At 40.4% G+C, this 24651-nt stretch overlaps 1 protein-coding gene across 1 annotated transcript; it reads left to right on the forward strand.

Moving 5' to 3' along the window:
- Nucleotides 1-18114: 18114 nt before the first annotated feature.
- mitfa (melanocyte inducing transcription factor a) lies at nt 18115-22831 on the forward strand. Its single transcript, XM_030375690.1, has 9 exons — nt 18115-18330; nt 18945-19157; nt 19299-19394; nt 19496-19592; nt 19773-19865; nt 20222-20278; nt 20561-20636; nt 20890-21037; nt 21456-22831. The coding sequence occupies exons 1-9, from the start codon at nt 18298-18300 to the stop codon at nt 21843-21845; spliced, it is 1203 nt and encodes a 400-aa protein (XP_030231550.1). The 5' UTR covers nt 18115-18297; the 3' UTR covers nt 21846-22831.
- The last annotated feature ends 1820 nt before the right edge of the window (nt 22832-24651 follow it).

Consider the following 24651-nt stretch of genomic DNA (forward strand, 5'->3'; position numbering starts at 1 on the left):
CCTGCCACCCTCAGCCAATTCATCCACCAGACGAATCTCCCTCCGTCCCTCGCTGAGCAAATATCCGCCGTCCAATGGAAGAGTGCTCTCTGGCGACCTCTGGCGCTCCACCACGCCTGTCCAGAGTGACCGTTAACGCGGTTCAAATCTCTCCAGGAATAAAGAGAACCTTGTTAGTTTGAACTTGTGTGTGTAGGCTACTGAGCAGGCGTGAATAGGCAAAAGCTAAGCCACTATGCCTACAGAATATAGTAATATGTTGTGGTGACTAATAAACGATAAAATGTAAGATTCAGTACTGCAATTTGATTACACACATGTATTGTTTTTTTATTCATGACACAACCGACATGAGTTTGTGGTTTCGGAACATAATTGCACAGTGTACATATTTAATATTAAATTGCCGGATAGCATCTTTACACATTTATATATTTTTCTGAGTAATCAAATTATGCCACCCCCTTATCTGTCTCTCTCGAGACAGATTTTGCTTGCGAATCAAAAAGAAAATCAAAGAAAAGTAAAAAGAAGAACATGAAGAATCACTCCTAATGAAATATCACTAACAGCTCTTCTTTTTATGGCCGTTGTGGGACTTTGAAAAAAATTACGAATTTCACACTTTTATGAGAATACACAAGGAAGGAAAGGAGTGGCGTGCTGTTGAGGACTCAGCCAGTGGAACAATGGAACAGCCCAGTAATCTCTTCGTAGGAAGTGTGTGTCTGTGTGTGTGTGTGTGTGTGTGTGTGTGTGTGTGGGGGGGGGGTTGGGGGGTACCGTGTCTCGAAATGATGTGGACTCGCTGGACCAGGACAGTGAGTACAGAACCCCCTATGAGATGTCAGGTCTGGGCCAATCGTGGTGGTGCACGGTGGGAACACGTAGACAGAAAGGAGAACGAATACCTTTCTTTGTGTCTAGGCAGAAGGCTTGTTTTGTTACGGGAGCAAGGGAGGGAAAAAAGCTTCCTTCAAAGCCTCTAAATGAGTCACCCCCCACCCCCTCCCCTTAATTTGTGAGGATTTCTGCTAGCCCTTGATTAGGCACAGCCCATGTATTCACCAAGTAACACCCCCCCCTACAAAGTCACACACACACACACACACACACACACACACACACACACACACACACACACACACACACACACACGCACTGACTCCCCCCCCCCCCCCTCCCCCCAATCCCAAAGCGCCTCTTGGCCACAGCACCAGTTGAGATTATCCTTCTTGCTATTGTTCGGATGACATTTCTTGTAGGTTACACATGTCATTAGTCCGCAGAAGAGGGCAAATGAGGTGCTACTCCCATTGTCCGATAATCCTCCATTTAACAACAAACCTTTTGTTTTATACTATAAAAAAGTATACTAGGAAAAAATTATAGCAGATAGATATTTTAACAAAACCTTTTCCAAATTGTTGTTTATTACCATATATATACATGTATACACACTGAATATATATATATATATATATATATATATATATACACACACACACACATACAAATATCTATTTATTTCCTTGTGTGTAAATATTTGTAGAAATAAACAAACAAAGAGCAGGCAATGTTAATATGTGTGCCAATAATAATCATCAACATCAACAAAAACAATCTGTAGAATTGTAATATTCATAATGCCTGTACCATGTTCTGCTGAAGCACACGAGCGCAGCAGATAAGGGGCGTGAGGGGAGCCGTGTTCTGAGGGAAGACGCTGGGGTGTTGCACTAACCTCCCCCCCCACACACACACACACACACACACACACACACACACACACACACACACACACACACACACACACACACACACACACACACACACACACACACACACACACACACACACACAGCCTTGATTGACACACTGTGCCAGCCCTGGTTCATTGTTAGTTTGTATGCCATCTTTCTAACATACCCCACCCCCAACACACACATACAAACGCACGCACGCATGCACCCGCACACACAGATACACTCTACCAAATGGCAACAAGATTGAGCTAGATCAGCTCAGATACGGTCATCCCTCTTTTGTCATGCACTCTCATGCAACACACACACACACACACACACACACACACACACACACACACACACACACACACACACACACACACACACACACACACACACACACACACACACACACACACACACACACACACACACACACACGATAGACTCTACCAAATGGCTTCAACATTGAGTTAGATCAGCCCAGATACAGTGGTCCCCCTTGTGTCATGCACTTTCATATAAACTCCCAGGGAGACAGAGGTGGGAGAGCTCTCTTTGTCAATACCTGAACCTGGACCAATGAAATCTGGGCAGTAAACGAGCCATGTTACCAAGACCCTCCCATCTCTTGCTAAGTATCCATTTCTAGAAAAGCCTCCAAGCACCAAGTATTGCCCCCCGCCCCATGCCACCAGCTCCTATTCTTCTGCACTGCCATGGTCATTTCGTTGCCTCCTTTATGTTTGCCAGGTCACTGCAGCCAATAGGTTCAGCAGTGACGCCTCATTTACTCTGAGTTCTCGGGGACCCCCACTGAGTCCACTGCATGTACTTTGTTACACACATGTTTACTCACGCAAAGACACACACATAAATACATTAAAGAAACAAAGATGATGTATTCAGAACAATTTCAGAGTTCCTGCCCTCCCCTTTGAGTGGAATTAACAGTTTCTATGATGCATTAGTGTGAGATTTGTACAGTTAGAAATTTGTAGGAAATGTGATTGACAATGCTTTGACAATTTAAAACACATATTTCATGATACTGTTCATGAATATCGGCTCTCCGACACAGTCAATACATCCCAGCTCCTCGGGAATGAAACCTGTCTGTGAACTGACTGTATTCCTGGTAAGAAGGAAGATGACCCTTGTCTTTTTCCTGTCGGCTAGGGGTGAAAAGAGAGACGAAGCCAGGAGCTTCTGGCTTCACTCAGGGAACCCTTCGAGTTCAAAATGAGGCTTATGATGCCAAATGTCAATAATGACCCTAATTGGCATCTACATGAGACATTTTGCATTGCAGACAATATACTTCATGGTAGATACTGGCACCATCTAGTGGCTATAGTCTGTTCAACACATTTGTCAATATAAAGTGCTTGACATTGGAAACTACATTAATACTAAAGCACAACACAAGTAAGAGAAATTCCAACAGAGGAAATACCAAAATTCTAGTCAAGAATACAATTGAGCGCTAAACATATGACTTTGAAAGGAGTGGTTGTCTGCACATGTGTGATCAATAGTGTGTGTGTATGTGTGTATTTGCAGGGCCGCTGCTTGGCTTTTGGAAAGCATAATTTGTCATAAATTGGTCAGGGAGGCATAAATAATAACATAATTGTGCACATGAATAAGGCATAAAAGGAAGTCATCCAAACAAACACACACAACTATTTTTCACACACCCAAAAACTACCTCAAAGTGCTTTCCTTACACTATGCAGAACTGTAACTGTAAGTGTGCAACATTAATTGTGTCTCTGTCTCAGCAGCTGCAGGAGGCTTTACAAAGGTGCACGACGACTTTTCTAAAATCGCTAATCAAGTCATGATAAGACACCCTATGTGCCACTTAAGCGTTCTTGTCCCATTGTTGACCATAGATATCTTTTAATGAGTTTCAGTTTAGAAAATAAACTGTGCTGAGAAAGGATGCTCTGCCTCCTATGGAAAAGACGAGCGCTTTGAAGGCTGTACGATTTCAGGGAAGCGGGGGTGACTCTTTTTATATATTAGGTAAAAACATGTAATTTGCCCGAATTGAGTGATAGGGTATACAATTAAGAAAAAACAATGGTGGGCCTGTTCCTAACAAATTGATATATTTTTTGTTATGTAATAACTTCATAATCATCATGAAATTTTCTTTGCAACTTTAATTTTGGGGGCCCCCGCCAGGTAGTTGGGGCCCTACACGCTCTGTGTACTCTCTGCGTATGGGGAGCGGCAGCCCTGTGTGTGTGTGTGTGTGTGTGTGTGTGTGTGTGTGTGTGTGTGTGTGTGTGTGCGTGCGTGCGCATGCGTCATCCTGCCGTTCATAATCACTTAGCTTTGTATGTGATGAACGGAGCCAGGACATGAAGCAAGCAGGTTCATGTCAGTTGACTTACATTGTTCGGAAATAGTATAATAGCGACCAATGAAACAGTGAGGTCAGAACCATCAACCAAAGCCAACACAATGCTATTTCGTTTTTATGATCAATTCATTCAATGAAGATATTGCATTATGGAAAAAAACCTCTCTACCTTTTCTTTATTTCTTCCTGATTTGTTTCTAGCGCATAATCATTTTGCTTAGAGTTGTTGTCCATTGTCTCCGCTTTTCAGTTTTTAAATGTTGTGCAAATAGTTGATTCACTGTCAAATAATGAATAGTATTACATTAGATGCTATGAATAAGACATTTGTACTTTGACCAGCAGTCAGCAGAAAGATATTTCAAGCTTCATTAAATAAGAAAACAAGTTCTACTTTCAATGCATCATATCTTTACTGGCATTAGCGGCCCATTACTCAGCTCAGTAGATCATATTCTTCGATTAGTCGATTATGAGACTGCCATGTCAAATGTGTTCTTGGATAATGTTTCGGAAGACTATGTTTATTGTCGTTTATCATCTGGTAATACATTATTTACGCTTTTATACACCTCGTATATGTGGTATTTCCTCAGTCTAATCAAATGTTATACAATCCTTTCAGTCTGAACTCAACGTTAAGACATACAATGTTTAGGTTCCTGTTTTGTTCAAAATGGCTATTGCACATTCCTATTTGGATGGTACATAGGTGCCCTGCTACATGCCGTGTGGGGGCTAATCAGTGGGTTAGGGGGGCTACAGGAAGCTTGCGTGCGGAGGAGAGAAGATGGTCGGAAATAGGAAGCTCCATTTTTAGGGCCGGTTTCAAGATGGAAACAGTTGAATCATGACCCCATAGCTTCCCATTTTTGGGTTACAGCTATCAATGCTACATATAGGGTGGAAACTCTTTGAAAGTCAAACTAGATAACCTTTTTAAACTGCAACTATTTTTTCCAACATTTTTTCCGACACTTTGGCACTATTGAATCACAAATGAGACACAGGTCAATGCATATCTGCTTAACACGTTTCAGTAATATATCTTAAACAATCAGAATATAGAACCAACCAACAGGAAAATAAACAAAAAAGTGAAGTGCATGCGTCGGTGTGAAACAATAAGATAACATACTAATAAACCTAGATATATTCCAAGTGAAGCCATACGGACATGTACCATCCAAGAAGGTTTTGTCACACGTAAAATAGATATACTTCATATTCTTTATATCTTCTATCATGTTTTGCAGTTGGCTGGATGAGGACACAAATAACTTGACCAGGAATGTCCGCCCGCCCCACCACAACACACACACATGTGTATACGAGATAAAAACTAAAACAAGTAAAAGACTGTGCTGAACTTTTTGCTTTAGCATCCATCTTGTAAACAAAGCTGTGAGTGTTAATTGAAGGAGGAGGACAAGGATGCCACAGGCAGAATCTGTAGCTGGCCGACCCATCAACATGTGCTGCCTCAAGAGCGTACATCCACAGATACAGCCTGTTTTAAATGTGTGTGGTTAAACCATTGGTCTAGGTTCAATGCTTATTGCCAGAACTACAATTTAAATTGCCAATCCTACTTCGAATTTAGCTGCACAGCTGTTGCCTTCGCCAGCACAGACCGGAGATTGTTAACCTCCTCCCTTTCATAGGCATGATTAATTATTAAGCCATAACGCTTTTAGATTTGGTCGTTGACCTGAACACAGAGAAATAATGATCTTTATCAAATCGCATTCTATTTTGTATTAAAAAAGTATTGCATCTTCGAGGACTAAAAACACAAATGAGCAGACATGTAATCTACTTATCCCCCAGCAAGGCACAGATGGAGTGAGTAAAGTGTCAACCATGCAAGTGAGACATGATTGTGTCATAACAGGAAGTCAGAGTGGCATTTAAAGAGGACACTATTCCTCAAATCTTAGCAAGAGTGAACGGTAGCGCTATGGTAGTCTTATGTGACATGAAAATGAAAAGGTAAGCTCATGCCTCATCCAAACTATAAATTGTTATGATTATCCTCATCATGCACCTTATCATATGCTATTAGGCCTTGGGCTTTTTCCGGTCCTATAATATTTGACAATATTTATTTATTATTAGGATGACCCTTAACATCATTGTAACTACACTATTACATATTTGTTTGACTGGACCATTTACAGAGGAGTTTGGAATTGATAAAATGTGTTGATTTTATTTGGAGTAGGCCTAGTAGTAGTAGTAGTAGTACTAGCATCAGTAGGAGCTGTATGAGTAGTATTAGTATTATATAGTAAAATAGTAAAAAGTACAATTATATACATGTATATATACTTACTTGTCATCATTTTAATCATTATCCTTATGCTCGTTATCAAATGCTATTGGGCCTATATATACAAACTCTAGTAGTAGCAGTAGAAGTAGTAGTATTAGAAACAATAATAATAATGCATTTTCTAATTTGGAATTCCGTTTTAATGTTATTTCTTGTTTTGCTTCTAATTAAAAATTGATAAAAAAAAATTATTTTTCTTAAACTAGTCCTTTATACAATCAACTCTATATGCAGTCAACTCAATGTATGAAGCAACATAATGCTATACTAAAAATCTATGCAAAGAATTATATATCTTGGAGCAATAAATCAAAAACTAATTTTTATTTGTATTAAATCAATGCTTTAAGTAAACATAATAATTGTATTTAAATCTTGAAGAAGACAGAAGCCTATATGAGCAATGTGCCTAGACAAGGCAAAGTAAGACATTTCTTAGACGATATTATCTTTACTGTGTATAACCATTTAATCACAGTTAATCCAAACAGTGGAAAATTGGAGGTTAAAGGTCTCATGGCATGCTACTTTATGGATGCTTTTATATAGGTGTTAATGGTCCCATAATACAGTACTTACCAAGAAGTTCAAGAAATTCAGCCTTAGTGCAGAATTACAGCCACTACGAGCCAGTTCCACAATGAGCTTTCCCCAAACGTGCCGTTTGTGGAGGCGGGTCAAGGTGGAGGTTGGGGGTGTGGCCCTGAGCAGCTTGCGGCCACAGTACCATGCGCTCTTGTTTACAGTGGATGTATCGCACACAGCTATTGGCCGTATTCTGTAAATATCTAGAACAATCCGGGTGCTCCGGCGGGAGTCTTGGAGCTCTATATCTAAATAATATCAAATTATACATAAATATCTATATCATATAATATATATATTATCACGGCCAAAAGCTGTGTGCACCTCCAGACGATATTATGAATCTCAAACGACTGCGTCGGGTTCTCCGGGGTCTCTGGTTCTTCCTCTTCCACATCAATCTGAAGTAGACTGAACCGCGACATGGAGGAGAAAGGGATTGTTGCCCGCGATCGTCTCCCACCGGAGCCCCGCTGCCTACTGCCGAGGCACCGACGGCGGTGGTGCCTCGCCATGGTCATGGTGGTGTATATAAGATGTTCTCTCTGTTTTCATGGTGTTGTCATGACGTTGCATTGAAGAATGATGGGAATTTTAGAAACTTTCCCTAGGAATAGACGTGGGCCCAAAGCCTAGTGTGAATTGCTCTGAATGATGAGAGTTGACCACCTGGTTTAATAGTAATCAGTAAAGTTAGTGGGGTTGAATCAATGAAACTAACCCTGATTAAATTGGATGGGTCATAATGGACAAGCCTCATTTGCATTAAAAGCCCATAGCTAATAATATAATTGTCTTGTAATCAAAACACAATTATCGATTGTTCATCAATGTGGCAAAAATTTGATAAAGTTGATTCTGAATGATGTCTAATGCATGTGCATCCTGTGAATACATAATCAACCTGATTCCAATAAGCACCTGAATACATATTTTATTAATACAATGACATCTCCAATGTGGTGAAAAAAAAAAAAAGAATATATATATATATATATATTCATATAATTTTTTTATGTTTTTCAACCCCTCTATAATATTACATTTCATTTTAATAGCCGTTAAACAAAGGTCAACTTTTCAGTTACAAAATACACAACCATGGGCCAGTAACGGGGTTAAAAACTGTTCAGGAACCACAAACGGGATCTTAACATGTCTAATTAGTCCGATTATGGTGCAGCTGCGGCGGCCAAGTCTTTGAGGTGGTGTTACGGAGGGATCACTTGGCCGGGGAATGCAACTGTCTGACAGTTTACGCGCTGCCAGGTCGAGTTACCTTTTAGAGATTCTATGAGCTTTGTCTGCTGAAATACCTTGCAGGGTGGACAGGGTCAGGTGTAAGTGTAGAAGTACCAGAGCAATGCGCTGTTGCCAATTGTTGTGTGGTTTCACTCATATGTGCCTAAATGTATGATATGCATTGCAACAACAGGAGTGCAATTGTGTCTTTCAAATATTTGTACAATAGAGTACAACGGTTGTAATATTCCAGCAATACACGAATGTGCAAAGGTTTCGAGTACTTTAGTCATTCAAATACAGTCAAATTCCAGGAATACACAAAGGTAGCAATGAATAGTAAGACATGATTATACAATAACCATTAGGATCAGAAAACAATGGTAAAGACCTTAGATAGACCTTAGATAGGTAGATAGATACATTTTCTAATCAGTTAGCTAGCCATTAGTTCCGCTGTATAAACGATAAACGACATCTTATTATATCATTAGGAAGTGCATTCAATATCGAAGCATGAATGCAGCAAACATGCTTATTTATAAAATATGTCTGTACACACAGACATGTTTTAACGCCTGGAGATTGGTAGAGGAAAACATAAAGAAAGAAAAGTTTTGAACGCTGTAAAACCCTCTGGGAACACATGTCCTCAGTATACTGAATACACACCATGCACAAAGGAATCTCTGGCTACTAGCCTCGCACTCAATACAGATATTGTTACCAACCTCCCCGACCCAGGATAGTTTAATGGGTTCTATGTGTTTGTGTGTCTATGTGAGTGTTCATGCATGCACGCAATGGGCCCTATTTTGACGGTCTGAAACGCAAGTGAGAAGCGCCAAGCGCAAGTAGCTTTGTGGGCTGTTCTATGGCGATGTTACTATTTTGACAGCGCGTCTGCAGTCTCCGATGAGACAGATGCACATGAATTTCCAACTTCAAATGGCTCAGTTTATGACCAAATAATATGGCCTTATTCACACATGGAATAAGGTTTTCTTCCACAACTTCAGAAATACTGAGTCCTCAAATAAATTTCGGCAAAGAAAACTTAACACACATATGATATGCGGTAACTGTGGTTCTATTTAAACAGATGGACGCACACACTCGCGCCCGCATTCATTGATTATTTTACAAATACACACACGCGTGCCTGCATTCATTCATTCTTTTTATCACTCACTCGCGGTAAAGCAATGTTTTCTCACGATCAAATACTCATCAATCCTAAAAGTTATGGGCATGTACACGATGTCTGTGTCAAGAAAATATGTGTTTGCAGATGCATTGATTTAAAAGTACAACTTATTACCGCTGTATCAGCCCTTCTTTCCCAAATAATTTACCAAGTGAGAAAGTCAATTGCGCCGGATGCAAGATAGGGCCCTTTGTGTGCATATGATTGTGTGTGTGTGAGTGTGTGTGTGTATATATGTGTGTGTGTGTGTGTGTCTGTCATAGTGTGAAATCATCGATGCATTTGTGTGCGTGCGTGCGTGCGTGCGTGCGTGCGTGCGTGCGTGCGTGTGTAAATCCACCCGAGCGTTGACGATATGTCCCCTTATCCCTGTCTCCCGTCCTGGGTGGGCCCGGCCCTACAGAGCTCTGTGGCACCTGCATGGCCCTCCTAAGCGTATCCCGACCATACCCCCCCGACTCCCACCCCTCAAGCCCCATGTGAGGAGCCGGCGGCGGGGGCAGTGTCCGCAGGGCTCTCAGCGGCGGGACCAGGAAAGAACAAACAGGATCACCAGGAACACCAGAGCCACCGGGCTCCATGGCAGCCCCCGCTCCCTCACCACTGATGCCTGGCCAGCCCCCAACCCTCCCGCTGCCAACCAGACCGCCACGGAGAGTTTAGAGGTAAGGAGACCAGTGGCCATGCCGTTGCTACTGTTTACACACAGGATTAGAATGAAGACTGTGTTTTCAATGTTCGGATTAAGAACATTGTTGTCCTTCTTCTGAGATAACAAGAGGATTTCTGACTATTGGCGCTATTCCGTGGATAAATCACCTTAGAAGATGAAAAAATGCGGCTCTTTGGGCGCAGAATGGGCTGAATCCATAGTGGGATTATCTGGTGACAGAATTCCTGTTTCTGTTTAATCCCATTTGCTCCACTACATTGACGTGTGTTGGTTGTGGTCATTGATTCCATGCCTGGTATGTCCAAGTGGAGCTTAAACACCAGCCAATTGGAGAACAACAATGAGCTTTATTCAGACACGGACTGTATCCAGGATGTAAATGGGCTCAAAAACATATAGAACGAACAAAGAGGTAAGCGTCAACTTTAAAAGTAACCTCCTACTTTCTAAAACTAACTTTCAACCTGTAAAACCTCTCTTTTTCAAAACAGAAAAAACAAACAAATTATGGGTGGTAAAAAACTGGGAAGACTAGACTAGGCGTTAATATGGCCATGCTTTGGCCAGACCCCGGGAGGACAAATCCCATTGATACAATGACGCTTTTGGCTACAGTTCTTTTCCCTTTTCTTTTCTATTACCTATCTATTTCTATCACTTTTTGATATTTACCACAGTCATGCATGTGTAGTGATTTTGTCGGATGCATTTTGCAACAAACTGGACAACTTTGCCCGTTCTGGACAACTTTGCCCGTGTTTGGTTCGAAATTTGGTCTTTGACATTTCAGTGTTTATTGATAACCCCTATCTAATCCATGAATACTCTATTGTAGTGTGATAATGTTAGTGTAACCATGAATCTGTCAACCAACAATTATACACCTATTAGGTATTATTTGTATTTGTAATATAATTGGTTTGTATCACAGTATTTCGCATTTGTTCAGTGGTCATGTAGTAGGTTTTTGAAGTTGTTCTGTGAGAAGGTACAATAAAGGCCCTCTCACATCTTGCAGTAGTCTGCTGCGTATGGTCAGTGGGGCCCTCGCTGAGATCCAAGCTTCCCAGGCAAACGCTTCTCGACAGTTTGAACTTGACCCGTCTGTGGATTACCAAGAGACCCTCCAAAGCCTTGCAGGAGGCAAAATTAGCTTATGGGTACCAGTCCGATCCCTTAGACCATGAAAGTGAAAACACAGAGCTCAGATGAATTTGTCTAAAGAGCGTGGGGGACCCTTGGTTATCCGAGTTACCTTTAACCTCTGGGAGAAATCAGTAGGGAGCCAGTTCAAAGATCAAGACGAAAAGCAGTCCATTTTACCACTCATTCTACGCAAAGACAGCATGGAATGCACATAATTAGGCAGTCTTGAGCCACTTTAACGAAAGAAGCAACAACTCTAATGAGATAATCTGGGATCACCCCAAAGGATTTTAATAATTCTCATCAATAACAAACAATTGCTAAGCATTCGTCTGGCACACTAACACTCATACATTCCACAGCTGTGGAAAGTCATTCCAATAATCATTCTATTGTTCTGAAGGACTAGTCCAAACACGTCTAGTTGTGTACCGTTTTATAACTTACATACATATAGTTTAATTGATATTTACCACAATCTCTGAACTAGGAAGACATGATTCCTCCAACCTACTGTGAATAAGTGAAGAATAAGTAAGGAGGCTCTCCATAGGAGATGATGGTTTACACATTAGGGATTTTCTTCAAACTCTTGCTTGAAGGTTAAGCAACTAACAGGCCTTTGTTTTCTCTAAGATCAGCTACTGAGAGTTCAGATGTTATAGTCTAGAAGCAATTCAAATCAAATAAGGCCTTTGTTCACGTACAGAAATGATCAATAAATAATCCAGTGTTTATTGTTGCGCAATACGATTGCATGGCCACGTGATCTCATTTCTGAATTTGGGGTGCAATCTACTTGTGTATGTATCAATGGGCCTCTCAGTTAGTAGCACCTGGAAAGGCTGACTTTTAAATATCATTGATTAAGGTCCACGTGCAGTTTTCTGGTGGTTGGTGTGACCTTTTCCTTCCAAATGAAGGCACCACAGAGAGTGAGATAAGGCTTTATCTGTGTTCTCTGACTTGGAGGGGTGGGCAGGGCGAGGCCACTCTACTTTGCTCATCCCATTCTGTAAGGAGCCTTTTGTTGGTTTAACTCAATAGATTCCACTTAATGGCCTAATCTTGGAACGTTTAATTTCTTCCCCATTAATAGTGGAAATGATTGTTCTTGAAGAAGACGAAAAGCATAACAGTAAGACAAGTTGTGCAAGTAGTCCGGCTTTTGTAGCATGTGTTTGTTGTTGGCCGCAGAAACATACAGCAAACTGTCTCGAAAAACCTTCCCATGTGGGTGTAAATCCAACCGCTTTTATCAAATATATCAAATACGCTAACATTGGTGCCTCATTGGTTACTTGACCAGGAATCCAGAGGACTAGATCTACAAGATAAAATCCATGAGTTTATCTATGTTTATCTATCAGGGTTTATCTATGGACTCACTAAGGCCACTAAATTCAACATGAGTTTACATCTCATACTTGATCGTCATCTTCCAAAGTCTGGACCATGTTTCCGATTCTAGGAAATTGATAGAACATTCTAGCCAAGCATGAAGTAGCCAGGGGGTGGGAAGAGCAGAGACTAAGCTTTGTGCAGAGAGCCTGCCATACATGAGGCAGCCTGTCAGACTACAGTAGAGTTGCAAGGAGACACAAGGCATAGGTTATAACAGGGCCTTGATGGACCCTTATCGATAACCAAATTGAATTGGTTTCTTAGGCCCCGTCCACACGAAGCCGATTTCATGGCGAAACCGCAAAGGTCTTGTACGGTTCGGCCTTCCGTCCACACGAAGCCGGCGAATCCGCTGACCGAAACCGCAAACTTCTGAAACCACCCTCGGAGGTGGTTTCAAATCTACCCGGTTTCATTTTGGATTCGTGTGGACGCCTGAAACCGACTGAAACCGTAAACCATGACGTCATCGCCCCACCCCTCGACCCTCTAGCCAATGACTGTTAAGCCCGCGGAGTCTCAGAACTCACAACAACAAGGATTTCTGTAGCAGAAGCAGCGCCCCTTATGGGCCTGGAATGTGTACTACAGCGTTTCTACAGATCTACCCGGTTTCGCTTGGCTTCGTCTTTACGGAGATACTGCGAAACCGGTTAGATCGAAACCGTAACGGTTTCGCCTGTTTCGGCTTCGTGTGGACGGGGCCTTAGTTTAACGGAAACACGACTGTTTGGGTTTGCTGACGGGGGCGCGTGTGTCGCGGACGGCTGCCTCCGGGGTAATAATACTCTGAATGATGTTCAATGATGTTAAATTTTTAACTAACAAATTAAGCACTTGTGGTGTAAAGGCTTTACTATTGTTGTAGTAAGGATGTACCCTCTAGAGAATAACTACAATGTACAGAAACTCCAGGGGCCTCCCGTATCTCTAGCAATTATTTAGCCTTCATGAACAGAGAAATGTGTGTTAGGACCCTGGAGAAAAGTGAACCAAACCTTCCAAGCAATTGGTCACTCCAACTCCAACGCTGCCTATCCAATAGTAACAGTGTTCTCATTCAAAGTTATATAAATGTTAGGCAAGTGATCTCAATTATTTGGCAAGTTACTAAATAAAGAAGCATGTAAAGAAATATTTGACTCTATTCAGGAACTGGAAATCACCACAGTTGTCACCAACCTCTTGAACCTGAGAGCTACCTCAATCGTTCTAAGTCAAACGAAGGGTTACTTACTACATAGTTAACACAGTTCACTTTTAATATTAAAAAGAATAAGAATATTTATACATTTATGAACATGAAAACATTAAAATAATATGTAATAGATGATGTTCCAGGCTGTTTCAAAATCTATAATAATAATATTTATACATTTTAACATTTATGAACATAAAAACATAAAAATATTATTGAATAGATGATGTTCCAGGCTGTTCAAATCTACATCAATGCAAGTGTTATTGATGCAAAAAGAACATCAACACAATTGTGAATCCATGGTGACTAGTGCTATATTAAGACCATGCCAGTATTGGGCCCGATACTGTGCTCATGTACTCGTAAAACTTCTCCAATACCACCCGATACCACTTTACGCAATGTGACATAACGTTGAAGAGACAGTGAACCCAAAACTAGATTTTAACGTAGTAATTTTTCCTATTTGATCAACAACATAGTAATCTATGTATCATTGTTACTGAAATAAGTCCCCCATAAGAGAAAAGAGGGCCAACGGCGCGGTTTGTTTGGACATATCAAGCTCAGTCTGGGCAAGTTGACTGCAAAGGTTAGCTTTTCGAGAACTTATTGTATAATGCTACATTGTGGGTGGATGCAGAGTGGTGCAGCTGCGTCTGAGCATCGGTTTATTTAATACCCTCCTCCGACGGTTAGGCTTCCTGGATACATTTAGTATATCGCTAAGGTGGGTGGGGCATTTCATATACAACATCTCTCATTATAACGCGCAGAACAGTTACATAATGACAACTATCTGCGGGCGACTCACACGGTCCCTGTGGGCGACCAGGTGCCCGCGGGCCCCATGCTGGCTACCCCTAGCTATGCATAGAATATGTAAAGTAAATGCATATTTATATATAATTGCAGAGTTTATCTATGGACTGGTTTGACTGCGTGTTGCAATTCCAAATATGTGACTAATTCATATTGCATTACCTTTATAGTGCCTTTGCCATACTATATCACGGCTCACATTTTAAAGCTTATTTTACAGTTAAAGGTTTCCATTTATAAATTAATTATGTTGTAGTTTTCCACCCGTTACTGTTCTGTCGCTTTTGACTTTCCATATACATGCATCTCATTATTTCATTTAGTCTCTCTCTTTATAAAATCGAAATTATTATTGAAAAGTTATGAATGGTTATTTATTTTAGTCTGGGACAGTAATATAAAAAAGTTATATGAGCAACGTTTACCTCAGTCCACTGGGTAGGCTGGTAGACTGATCTATCCAACACAGATCTAGGTGGACACGACCACTAGTGATATCATATGGGGCAGATTTTCGAAACGGCTTGTAAGGCTAATCACACTAACACCTGGTGGTATAATATGTCCCCTTCAAAGGCCATGTACGTTTGGATAATTGCTCGGTCCGTTCGAGTAGCAAAATCGGTATAGGCCTAAGGCTTAATCCGATCTAGCTGTCCCATGTAAACGCACTGAATGAATGTTTCCCTATTTTGTGTCACAGCTAAAAACTACATTGGATTGAATATGTGAATTGATTATATCAAAATGTAGCGTATCGTAACCTCATTCGGCAGATATGCCCTTTCGGTAAAAAAAAAAGATTAACTAGGTTGGAAGGGAAAGAAAAAAAAAGAACTTAGAAGTGGTTAAGTAGCATGAAGTTAAGTTTCTAAAACAGGGGTCAAGAAACTATCTTCCCCCAAGGGATGGCTCGGGAAAACCACCACCCTGCGCTACGCTCTGAAAAAGGTGGTAAACCGTCTCACAAATACCCCTTGAATAAAGCCTTAGTTAATGTCATGCTGAGGGAATCTGGGAGGAGTCGAGTCCCTGGTAAGAAATTACCCACAGGTTTAGCTGAAGGAAAAGGCCACAGCGCGGTATGAGAGACAAAGAGACACTCTGGTACATGGGCACAACAAACTCATTCTTTGGCTCATCCGTGAAGGTTCTGTCAAGCCGAAGGGCAACTTGTATGCAAAAGTGTTCACGTTTGTGACGGTGTCACACGAGGTTCATGCCAGCCGTTGACGTGAATACGACGAGAACCACTTGGAAGCTTTGGATCCTCACATGAGCCATCATTGAGAGATCTACAAGGAGCCACTTGTTATGGATAATTTTATGAGGGGGGAGGATCAATAGATATTTTAATTGCGCTATAAAACACATAAAAAAAAATCCCTCTTGCTTAAAATAGCACTGTTAGCACACACGCATTTTGAATCTCCCTTTAAATCCCAAATTGAAAACAGGTCAATTTGGGATTGCGATGCAGAGAAAGATGTTATCTCTGTATAGACAGGTGGGAAAGGTCGTACAGGAGATAGACATGGGTTAACAAAGACGACTCCGGAGGTAGCATACGCTGCATTCAATCTATTGATTCAATTACAATTGACAGGTTCTCATCTAGATGGAAGCAGTATCAAGTGGTGTGCTTAGCATTAACGTCACCAGTCATCAATCAATATAACGCAGGGGTGATGTCATTGCAAATGATTCTGAAACATTACCATGCCGTAAATTCCTAGCCCTTGCAATTATCATTCAACATGATTTGCGGCCTGCTCCAAAGCTACGTCACAGCCAAGGCTCAGATATCATGCAGAACATGGATGTTGTACTACTCTTTTCTTATATAAGACTGCTGCTTCATATGTGTGTTGTACAACTTTCGAGTTTGTTTCCACAGAAAAGAATCCCAGCCATTTTGGACGGTTCAATGTGTGTTCTCCATTTGTCAGATTCTAAAAATGTAATCAATGGTTTATTTACTCTTAAAGACATTAGTTTAATCTCAGGATGTGTATTGCTTCCTAACAGTTGAAAAGTCACAGGATGCCGTCCTACCAGGTTAAGTGGATATTATGCCCCAGACAGAACACTGTAGTGAACTGAGTTTGAGGGGTTACGGAAACTAAAATCACAAAAAAAGGACTACATTGTTAAGAAGTTATATTTGTTTGTTTCAGACACAAGGAACCCACACATTATACAGATTAAATCCTCAATGGACGTATTCTGTTTGACGTTTTACCCTAATATTCACCCTTTTTTTCTTCCTAATCTCAATAGCTCATTCAGAGACAATTTAATTCAGATTAGTCTTCTTTACACATTAGACAATGTTTTTCACATTAGACAACACTTATTTCCCAGAGTGCCACACAATTTCCTTCACTATTTTATGAACAAACTATTAATAACAAGTCAAGCAGTTGAGAACTGCTTTTATGCATCAAACACACATACTTTGTTAAATCGTTAAATCAAATTGATTGGTTTAGGAAACATTAAATATATATAAAAAAAGATTAGAGAGACGAAACAAGTACTCAATTTGAGAGACATAGCTGTCTGAGGGATTTTTTATATATTTGGTATTGCATGACTGTAGCGCTTCTATTTGGCAAAGCTGGGTTTGAATTCTTGCAGCTAGGAGGGGCGCGTTTTTTTAACAAGCATGGATGGGAGTCTGCATCCTACATACTGCTAACATTCTGTTAGCATGCCTGTGGTGTTGCCGATGTTGCAAACGAGTGTATGAAGCAGTACTCTTAAATTAGAAAATATCAGAGAGCACTTCCTTTAACACAATGTTTAGCAACATACTTTGTACTAGCCTTGGGTAATGTAGATACAATATACATATTATATACACACAAATCAAAACATTTGGTTTAATTTCCCTCTGAATAACATGAAATTGCTGCTAATCTAGAAACATTAAATTTTTCGGAACGGCTTAAATAAATGCCTACAAATTTCTTTATAGCCGGAATATGATTACCACCCCTGGAAATTCTGTTTCATAGCAAATCTTGCATCATATTAATTTAGTTGGAATCTGGATTAACCTTTGAAAATACAAGTCCAAAACTAGATATTTTAGCAGTTTCAATTTCTGCAGGGGCCAGTTTGAGTAGGAACAGTGGTGTTGATTGTAACCATGGTTCTCAGGACAAATAATGTTTTATTCTAGATGAGCATAACTAAAGATGAAACGTTAGTTAGCCTAAGGCGGGCTCCAGTTTGCAGGCAGTTGGCCTTCCAGCAGAAAGGGGTCTTTGTGCGGTGTGGTGACGTCAAATGAACTCTATAAAGGCATAAATTCATAGTTTAGCTGGAACAACAAAACAGTGGGAGGATGAGTTTAACCATCCTCCTCCCTACTCATAACTTGCATAACTAATGAGCCTTAACTCCATGATAAATTAAGCAGGACCAATGACTCCTCTTATTTGCACATGCTAACTGGTTGACGGCTCATTCAAATAACATCGCAAAAGGACTATTTTCCACAATTTTTTCTAAACAGTAAAAGATTTCAACAAAAATAATTATATACAATAATTATGTTGGAGATGCTTGAATACAACCATTATCAGGTAAGATTCTTCGCTGATGATGAATAGATAAGACAATGATGATTACTGAGCTTAATGGTGTTTTGCTGCTTTTGGTCTTACATTTAACTTCTAAAGGGAGCAACTAAGTTTGAGCTCTGTTTATTTTTATGCTACATTGAAGTTGTTGCTGAAGTTCAGATATAATAGTCTGATATGGATTCAAATGTGTTTGCAATAGTATTGGGATGAGCTTGAGATCCCTTTACATTCTGTTTGAATTTTCACAAATATTTACTGATTTCCAAATTGCATTGTTAAAATAAGCAATATTCTATGATTGTATTAACATATTGTTCAACTTTATGTATATTTAAACTAAAGACAAAGTTCAAAGCTATATATATAAAACTGGATTATTTTATTAATGAACTTTCTAAGATTCTTTGTGAAGAACGGATTCTGATTCTGTCAATACATCCATACAATTTCTCTTTTTTTGTTGCATTGATGATAGAGTTATCTGAGAGATTCTTCTCAGGGATCTTAAGTCATTTGAAAAGCCCTACATGGTTGGCTCCATGAAACGACACAAGAAACCTTACTATTTGAAACTATTTCCTCTTTGTCCTTAATAGTTCTTCTGACTTTTCTAGGTGCCGTCCCACCTGGAGAGCCCAACTAAGTACCAGATCCAGCAGGCCCAGAGGCAACAGGTGAGGCAGTATCTCTCCTCCACCCTCGGTGGGAAAACGGGTAGCCAGTGCCCTAGCCAAACCCCGGAACGAGGCATGCCCCCTGGGCCGGCCAGCAGCGCCCCCAACAGCCCCATGGCCCTGCTCACTCTCAGCTCCAACTGTGAGAAAGAGGTACAACTGCCACTAGGCCCAAGAGTTAGACGGTTGTCCACTTAATCATGCACTGAACATGGCGTTTCTTTTAAGATAATTTCATCTTTTTTTTCATGAATGTTTGTGTCATTAATTAAATGGACTGTATTCTTTTTATAGATGGATGATGTTATTGACGATATTATTAGCTTGGAAACAAGTTATAATGAGGACATCCTCGGCCTTATGGATTCTGGAGTCCAGATTTTGAACACGGTAATTCGGTTATGTACCTAATTCGAAACATTGTGCAATACCTCCAACATATCTTAAAGATATTTCTGCAATACATTTTTATTGATTATGTTTGTGTGTAGCTCCCAGTGTCTGGCAACCTTCTGGACATGTATAGCAGCCAAGGAATCAACAACTCATGCTCTTCCAGTATGTCCAACATTAAAAGGGAATACACAGGTGATATACCATTTCTGCACTAATTAAAAGTCCATAGTGAAGACCTAGGATGTATTTGCCGATGAGCATTTTATTTGAAAAGGAAAAATTAGGAATTACATAAGATTTAAACCGACACTTAACCCATTTTACCTTATCGAAATGCAAACAGTAGTATTAAACACGTTATTTTCCAAATAGTTGGTCCAGGCCCTGGCATGATGCACATGCTGGAGAAGCCTGGGCCATGCAGCCAGTATGAAAACTACCAAAGGCAAGAAGGCTATCCAGTAGGTAAGCAAAGAACACTGAATAAAGGAAATGTTTGTCTTTATTTCTCAGACTGTATGCAAGCTATTATCATTTTGAATAAAGAAACCTTTGTAATTCCACAAACTGCGCACAATATGAGCCAGCACGACAGTGGTTTGAAGTGAAATAAACACAAAGTTAAGAAACTATTCCATATTTGTTATGAAAACGGCACCAGAAGGCACACAAATTATAACAAAGTATGGTTTTTTTCATCTCATTATCTCCTTATCACCCAATCCAGTTCAACAAACTAGAGTAATTTAAATGGTGGTGTATACATTTTAGAATCTACAAGATTTCTGGTTCTGAGGCCTAAGTACATTTGCATTTCACAGAGGCTGAGGTACGAGCTCTGGCAAAGGAGAGACAGAAGAAGGACAATCATAACCTTAGTAAGTTTGAATAGAAATTCTGGTTTTGTAAATGTTGATTATAGCTAAACAAATATGTTGTATGATAGCTTTAGTTCATATTTAGACATTGTTTCAAATGTTTGGCCAGCCATTATGTATGTCTAATGAGAACCATAAACAACAGAGTTTCGTATTGCATCAGTTTAGCCCTGTCGTGGACACTTTAGAGAAAATTAAGGTTTTTCTTAAAAAATATGTACAGTCTATAATCTAGCATATTAACACCAATAACAATGTTATTTTTATTAATTCAATCTACAGTTGAACGCAGGCGGCGGTTTAATATCAACGATAGGATCAAAGAATTGGGAACATTAATTCCTAAGTCAAATGACCCGTAAGTATTAATATTAAGCAATCACCATGTGCCATATGTAATCCAGTCTTTCTCTCTTGTCTGCATGCATGTCTGTCCGTCTATATACCCAGTCAATCATTATCCAATGACTTTATTTTTAAACACTTCTCTCCTAAAAGTCCATAGAGTGTAATCAGGGTAACTGGTCCCCTGTGGCGGTCCAGACAGAGATGTCGTCATGCTACTCAGCTGACTCCACACTGAGGGACCATTTCTTCTCTGTTACCCCCAGGGACATGCGCTGGAATAAGGGAACTATTCTCAAAGCCTCAGTCGACTACATTCGTAAGCTGCAGCGGGAGCAGCAGCGTGCCAAAGAGCTGGAGTTAAGGCAGAGGAGGCTGGAGCATGCTAACCGTCACCTGATGCTACGCATTCAGGTCTGTTAACTCCCGAAAACAGAACAGAACACACTGGGCCTACATGTTTCACTTAGCAGTCACCATAGGAACCGAACTGTGGAATTAGACCACACAGACTGCAGCGTCTAATTGGCTCTGGTTTGTTCCATATGAGGTCACCAAGCACCAAATGGAGACGATAGTAAAACATTGAAGCCTTTAACTATTGCAAAAACTCTGTTCTAGTGGTTAGGTTGAGTCCCAGCTGATGGGGTTTGGGTTAAATCAAAACGCAAGCATGCTCATTATGTCCCCGTATATGAAAAGATAATCATATTTGGAATACAACCTTCTGTTAAATGACTTAATTGTAAGAGTTTGAGATTCATGTTTAACTCTTCAATGGGCTGGGCTTTCAACAGCTTATTCTTAAATTAATGTTGCCATGTTGGTTTAGGAGTTGGAAATGCAGGCCCGAGCTCATGGCCTCGCAGTGGTGACGTCCCCGTCCTCCCTGTGCACCTCGGAGCTGATGGCCAGGGCCATCAAACAAGAGCCCCTGCTGGGCGGCGAGTGCCCCTCCGACCTATACCACCATAGCCCCACCCCTGACATGTCACCGCCCACTACGCTGGACCTGAACAACGGCACCATATCCTTCGACCCGATTCATTCAGATTCTGGAGATCCTTACCGCGCCTCCAAATCGGACAACGCGAAGGACAGCATCTTGTCGTCAGTCGCTCCGAGCGAGACGCTGCTGTCTTCCGGTTCCCCGGACCACTCCGACAGCAGCAGCCGCCGCAGCTCCAGCTCTAGCATGGACGAGAAGGAGAACGGCTGTTAGTGTGGACGGCTAACGGTTCACCTACCTTAACTTCGAGACATGGAGGACACGTTGTTAACTGTCGAAGTATTTCGAAGTTTTCAAAAACGAACGAGTGGCTATCGAAATGTTGTCAGCCATTCTCCGCAAGACAGAAGACGTTTTGCGTTACTTTCTTTTTTAAATCTATAGCTGGATTTTAATCTTTATCTTAAAAGTATTGTGGGCTTACATGAAAAGTAGCCAACATTACGTTGGGACCGCGTGTGATTCGTTATGCTGTTCCTGCTTGTGTCTTCCGTCGTCGCGGTTACTGACAAATGATCACAGGTGGAAGAGCAGATGCTGTGAGCAACGCTCAACGTCGCTCATATAAAGCTTTGGATCAATTTGTGGTTCGCTTTTATAAATCCAGGTTCAACAAAGGGATTACGTTTAACTTGTAGGCTACTCTACGACGTGGCAATAGGCCTCTGTTCATGAAATAAATTGCTTTATTCCACTAACATTAAAGATCCAGTGTGTAGAATTGAGTGGTCTGTAGTGAACCTGAGTTGGCAGAAATGGAATATAACATTCATAAGTATGTTTTAATTAGTGTTTAATCCCTTGAAAATAAGAATTATTTTTTTCTTTACCTAATTTTGAGCTCTTTATATCTACTTGGGGTGCGGGTCCTCTTTCACGAAGGCATCCATGGACGCCATTGTTCTATTGTTGCCCAGAACAGACAAACTGCAATTATTACCGTTGTTGTATAGGAGCCTTATAAAAAGCAATATTGTATCTGAAATGCTCACCTTAGTGTTATGGTATATATTTATACATTTACTAAAAAACGAAATAGAATTCATAAATCTATCAAAGAGCGTCATCACTTGACTCGGCTACTCGATGTTGATAATTTTGGAAGTAGGTCTACTTACTGTCTGGAACCTTGGTACAGGACCTGTGTGAAGTTGGCCCCCCGTCTCATTCAAAATATTAAAATAACACTGCTGTTCGTTTGTGCTAGGTTTGTGCTGGTTTGTGCCGTAAAAATGATCGTTTGTGCTGGTAAGGATTTTGAGTAATTCAAAATTGCATTTTCTGGCATGTGACGTCACCCAGCCCCCCGTTCACGCCCAAATCTCATCAAAATAGTCCCAAACGTTAGTGCTACGTTTGTGCTGGTTTGTGCCGTCAAAAGAAATTGTTTTGCTATTATGGTTTCTTAGTTTTTCCCGTTTGATTTTTCACACATGACGTCACTCAGCCCCCCGTCCTCCTTCAAATCGCGTCAAAATGGTCTCTATCGTTAGTGCTACGTTTGTGCTGGTTTGTGCAGTCAAAATAAATATTTGTGCAACTATAGTTTAAAAGGTATTCCAGTTTGATTTTTCTCACGTGACGTCACTCAGCCCCCCCTCCATCTTCAAATCGCGTCAAAATTGTCTCTATGTTTAGTGCTACGTTAGTGCTGGTTTGTGCTGTTAAAAGAAACGTTTTTGATACTTTACTTTTTAAGTAATTAATACAACTTTATTTTCCCTTCTTGTTATGTAAACAGTCCACTTGTTATGCAACCATCACCCCTAGAACGCTAAAAAATCGTGTCAAAATGGTCTCTATCGTTAGTGCTACGTTTGTGCTGGTTTGTGCAGTCAAAATAAATGTTTGTGCCACTACAGTTTAAAAGATATTCCAGTTTGATTTTTCTCACGTGATGTAACTCAGCCCCCCTGTGCATCTTCAAATCGCGTCAAAATGGTCTCTATGTTTAGTGCTACGTTAGTGCTGGTTTGTGCTGTTAAAATAAATGTTTTTGATACTTTACTTTTTAAGTAATTAATACAACTTAATTTTGCCCTCTTGTTATGCAACACAGCCCACCGTCAACCTAGCGGCAAAATGGTCTCTATCGTTTGTGCCAGGTTTGTGCTGTCTTGTATTCTTGTTACTCGTTGCGTTCTCGTCATTTCAGGTTGTGTTCATTGTATTTCTCCGTGCTACGTATGTTCATTGTTTACTCGTGTTTCTGACCTCGGACTGAACCTGTGTGCCCTATTTGGATTATGTTTGCTTACCTGTGTACCGTATCCTGCCAGTAAACGTTTGTTCTTTATTCAACTAGGCCTACTGAGTTCTGAGTCGTGCATTTAAGTTCTGCACATCACCTTCAATTCTTAACAACTATAGTTTTTAAGTGACTTAAATTTGTATTTGGTAAAGCCTTGATTTGAATAGTCCTATTAAGAATTGATGCGTCGATGTCATGAGGTTGTATTTTAATTGTTCAAACACTGTCTCACAAGGTCTTACCTATACAAAAAAAAAAAAAAAAAACTTCCTGTGGCGAGTGAAAAGTGGTAAAAATAGATATAGGCAGTTTCTTCTGCTTTGCCGGTCAAGTGGTACAGTGGTATGGTTGCCTGCTGCTCTGGCTGAGTGCACATTCTGTGCATCTATTTGTTTGTGTTTCATCTCATGACCCTGCTACTTACAGCAGATACCGTGACAAGTGGCTAATAAAGAATATTACATCTAAATCAAAACCAGACTGAAGTGAACCAAACTCAAATGTATTTGAAAATAACGCACAAAAAACAAGCAAACACCTCATATAAACAGGACATACAAATGTGATGATTGGGGAACAATCAATTATTTTGACGGAACAAACGATAGAGCCTATTTTGAGATTTCAAAGTGGACTGTGGGCTGGTGAGGTCAAACGTGGGCATAATAAAGCTTTAACATTAACTTAAAAACTATAGTTGTTAAGAATTGAAGGTGATGTGCAGAACTTAAATGCACGACTCAGAACTCAGTAGTTGAATAAAGAACA

Source organism: Gadus morhua, chromosome 13 (genome assembly GCF_902167405.1).
Source record: "Gadus morhua chromosome 13, gadMor3.0, whole genome shotgun sequence".
Taxonomy (NCBI): domain Eukaryota; kingdom Metazoa; phylum Chordata; class Actinopteri; order Gadiformes; family Gadidae; genus Gadus; species Gadus morhua.

What these genes read in the sequence shown, in the direction of transcription:
- mitfa (XM_030375690.1), top strand. Translation starts at nt 18,298, where the DNA reads ATGTTGGAGATGCTTGAATACAACCATTATCAG. An exon ending in GCTCCAACTGTGAGAAAGAG is followed by an intron (nt 19,158 to 19,298) that starts GTACAACTGCCA and finishes TTCTTTTTATAG; the next exon opens with ATGGATGATGTTATTGACGA. An exon ending in GAAGGACAATCATAACCTTA is followed by an intron (nt 20,279 to 20,560) that starts GTAAGTTTGAAT and finishes TTCAATCTACAG; the next exon opens with TTGAACGCAGGCGGCGGTTT.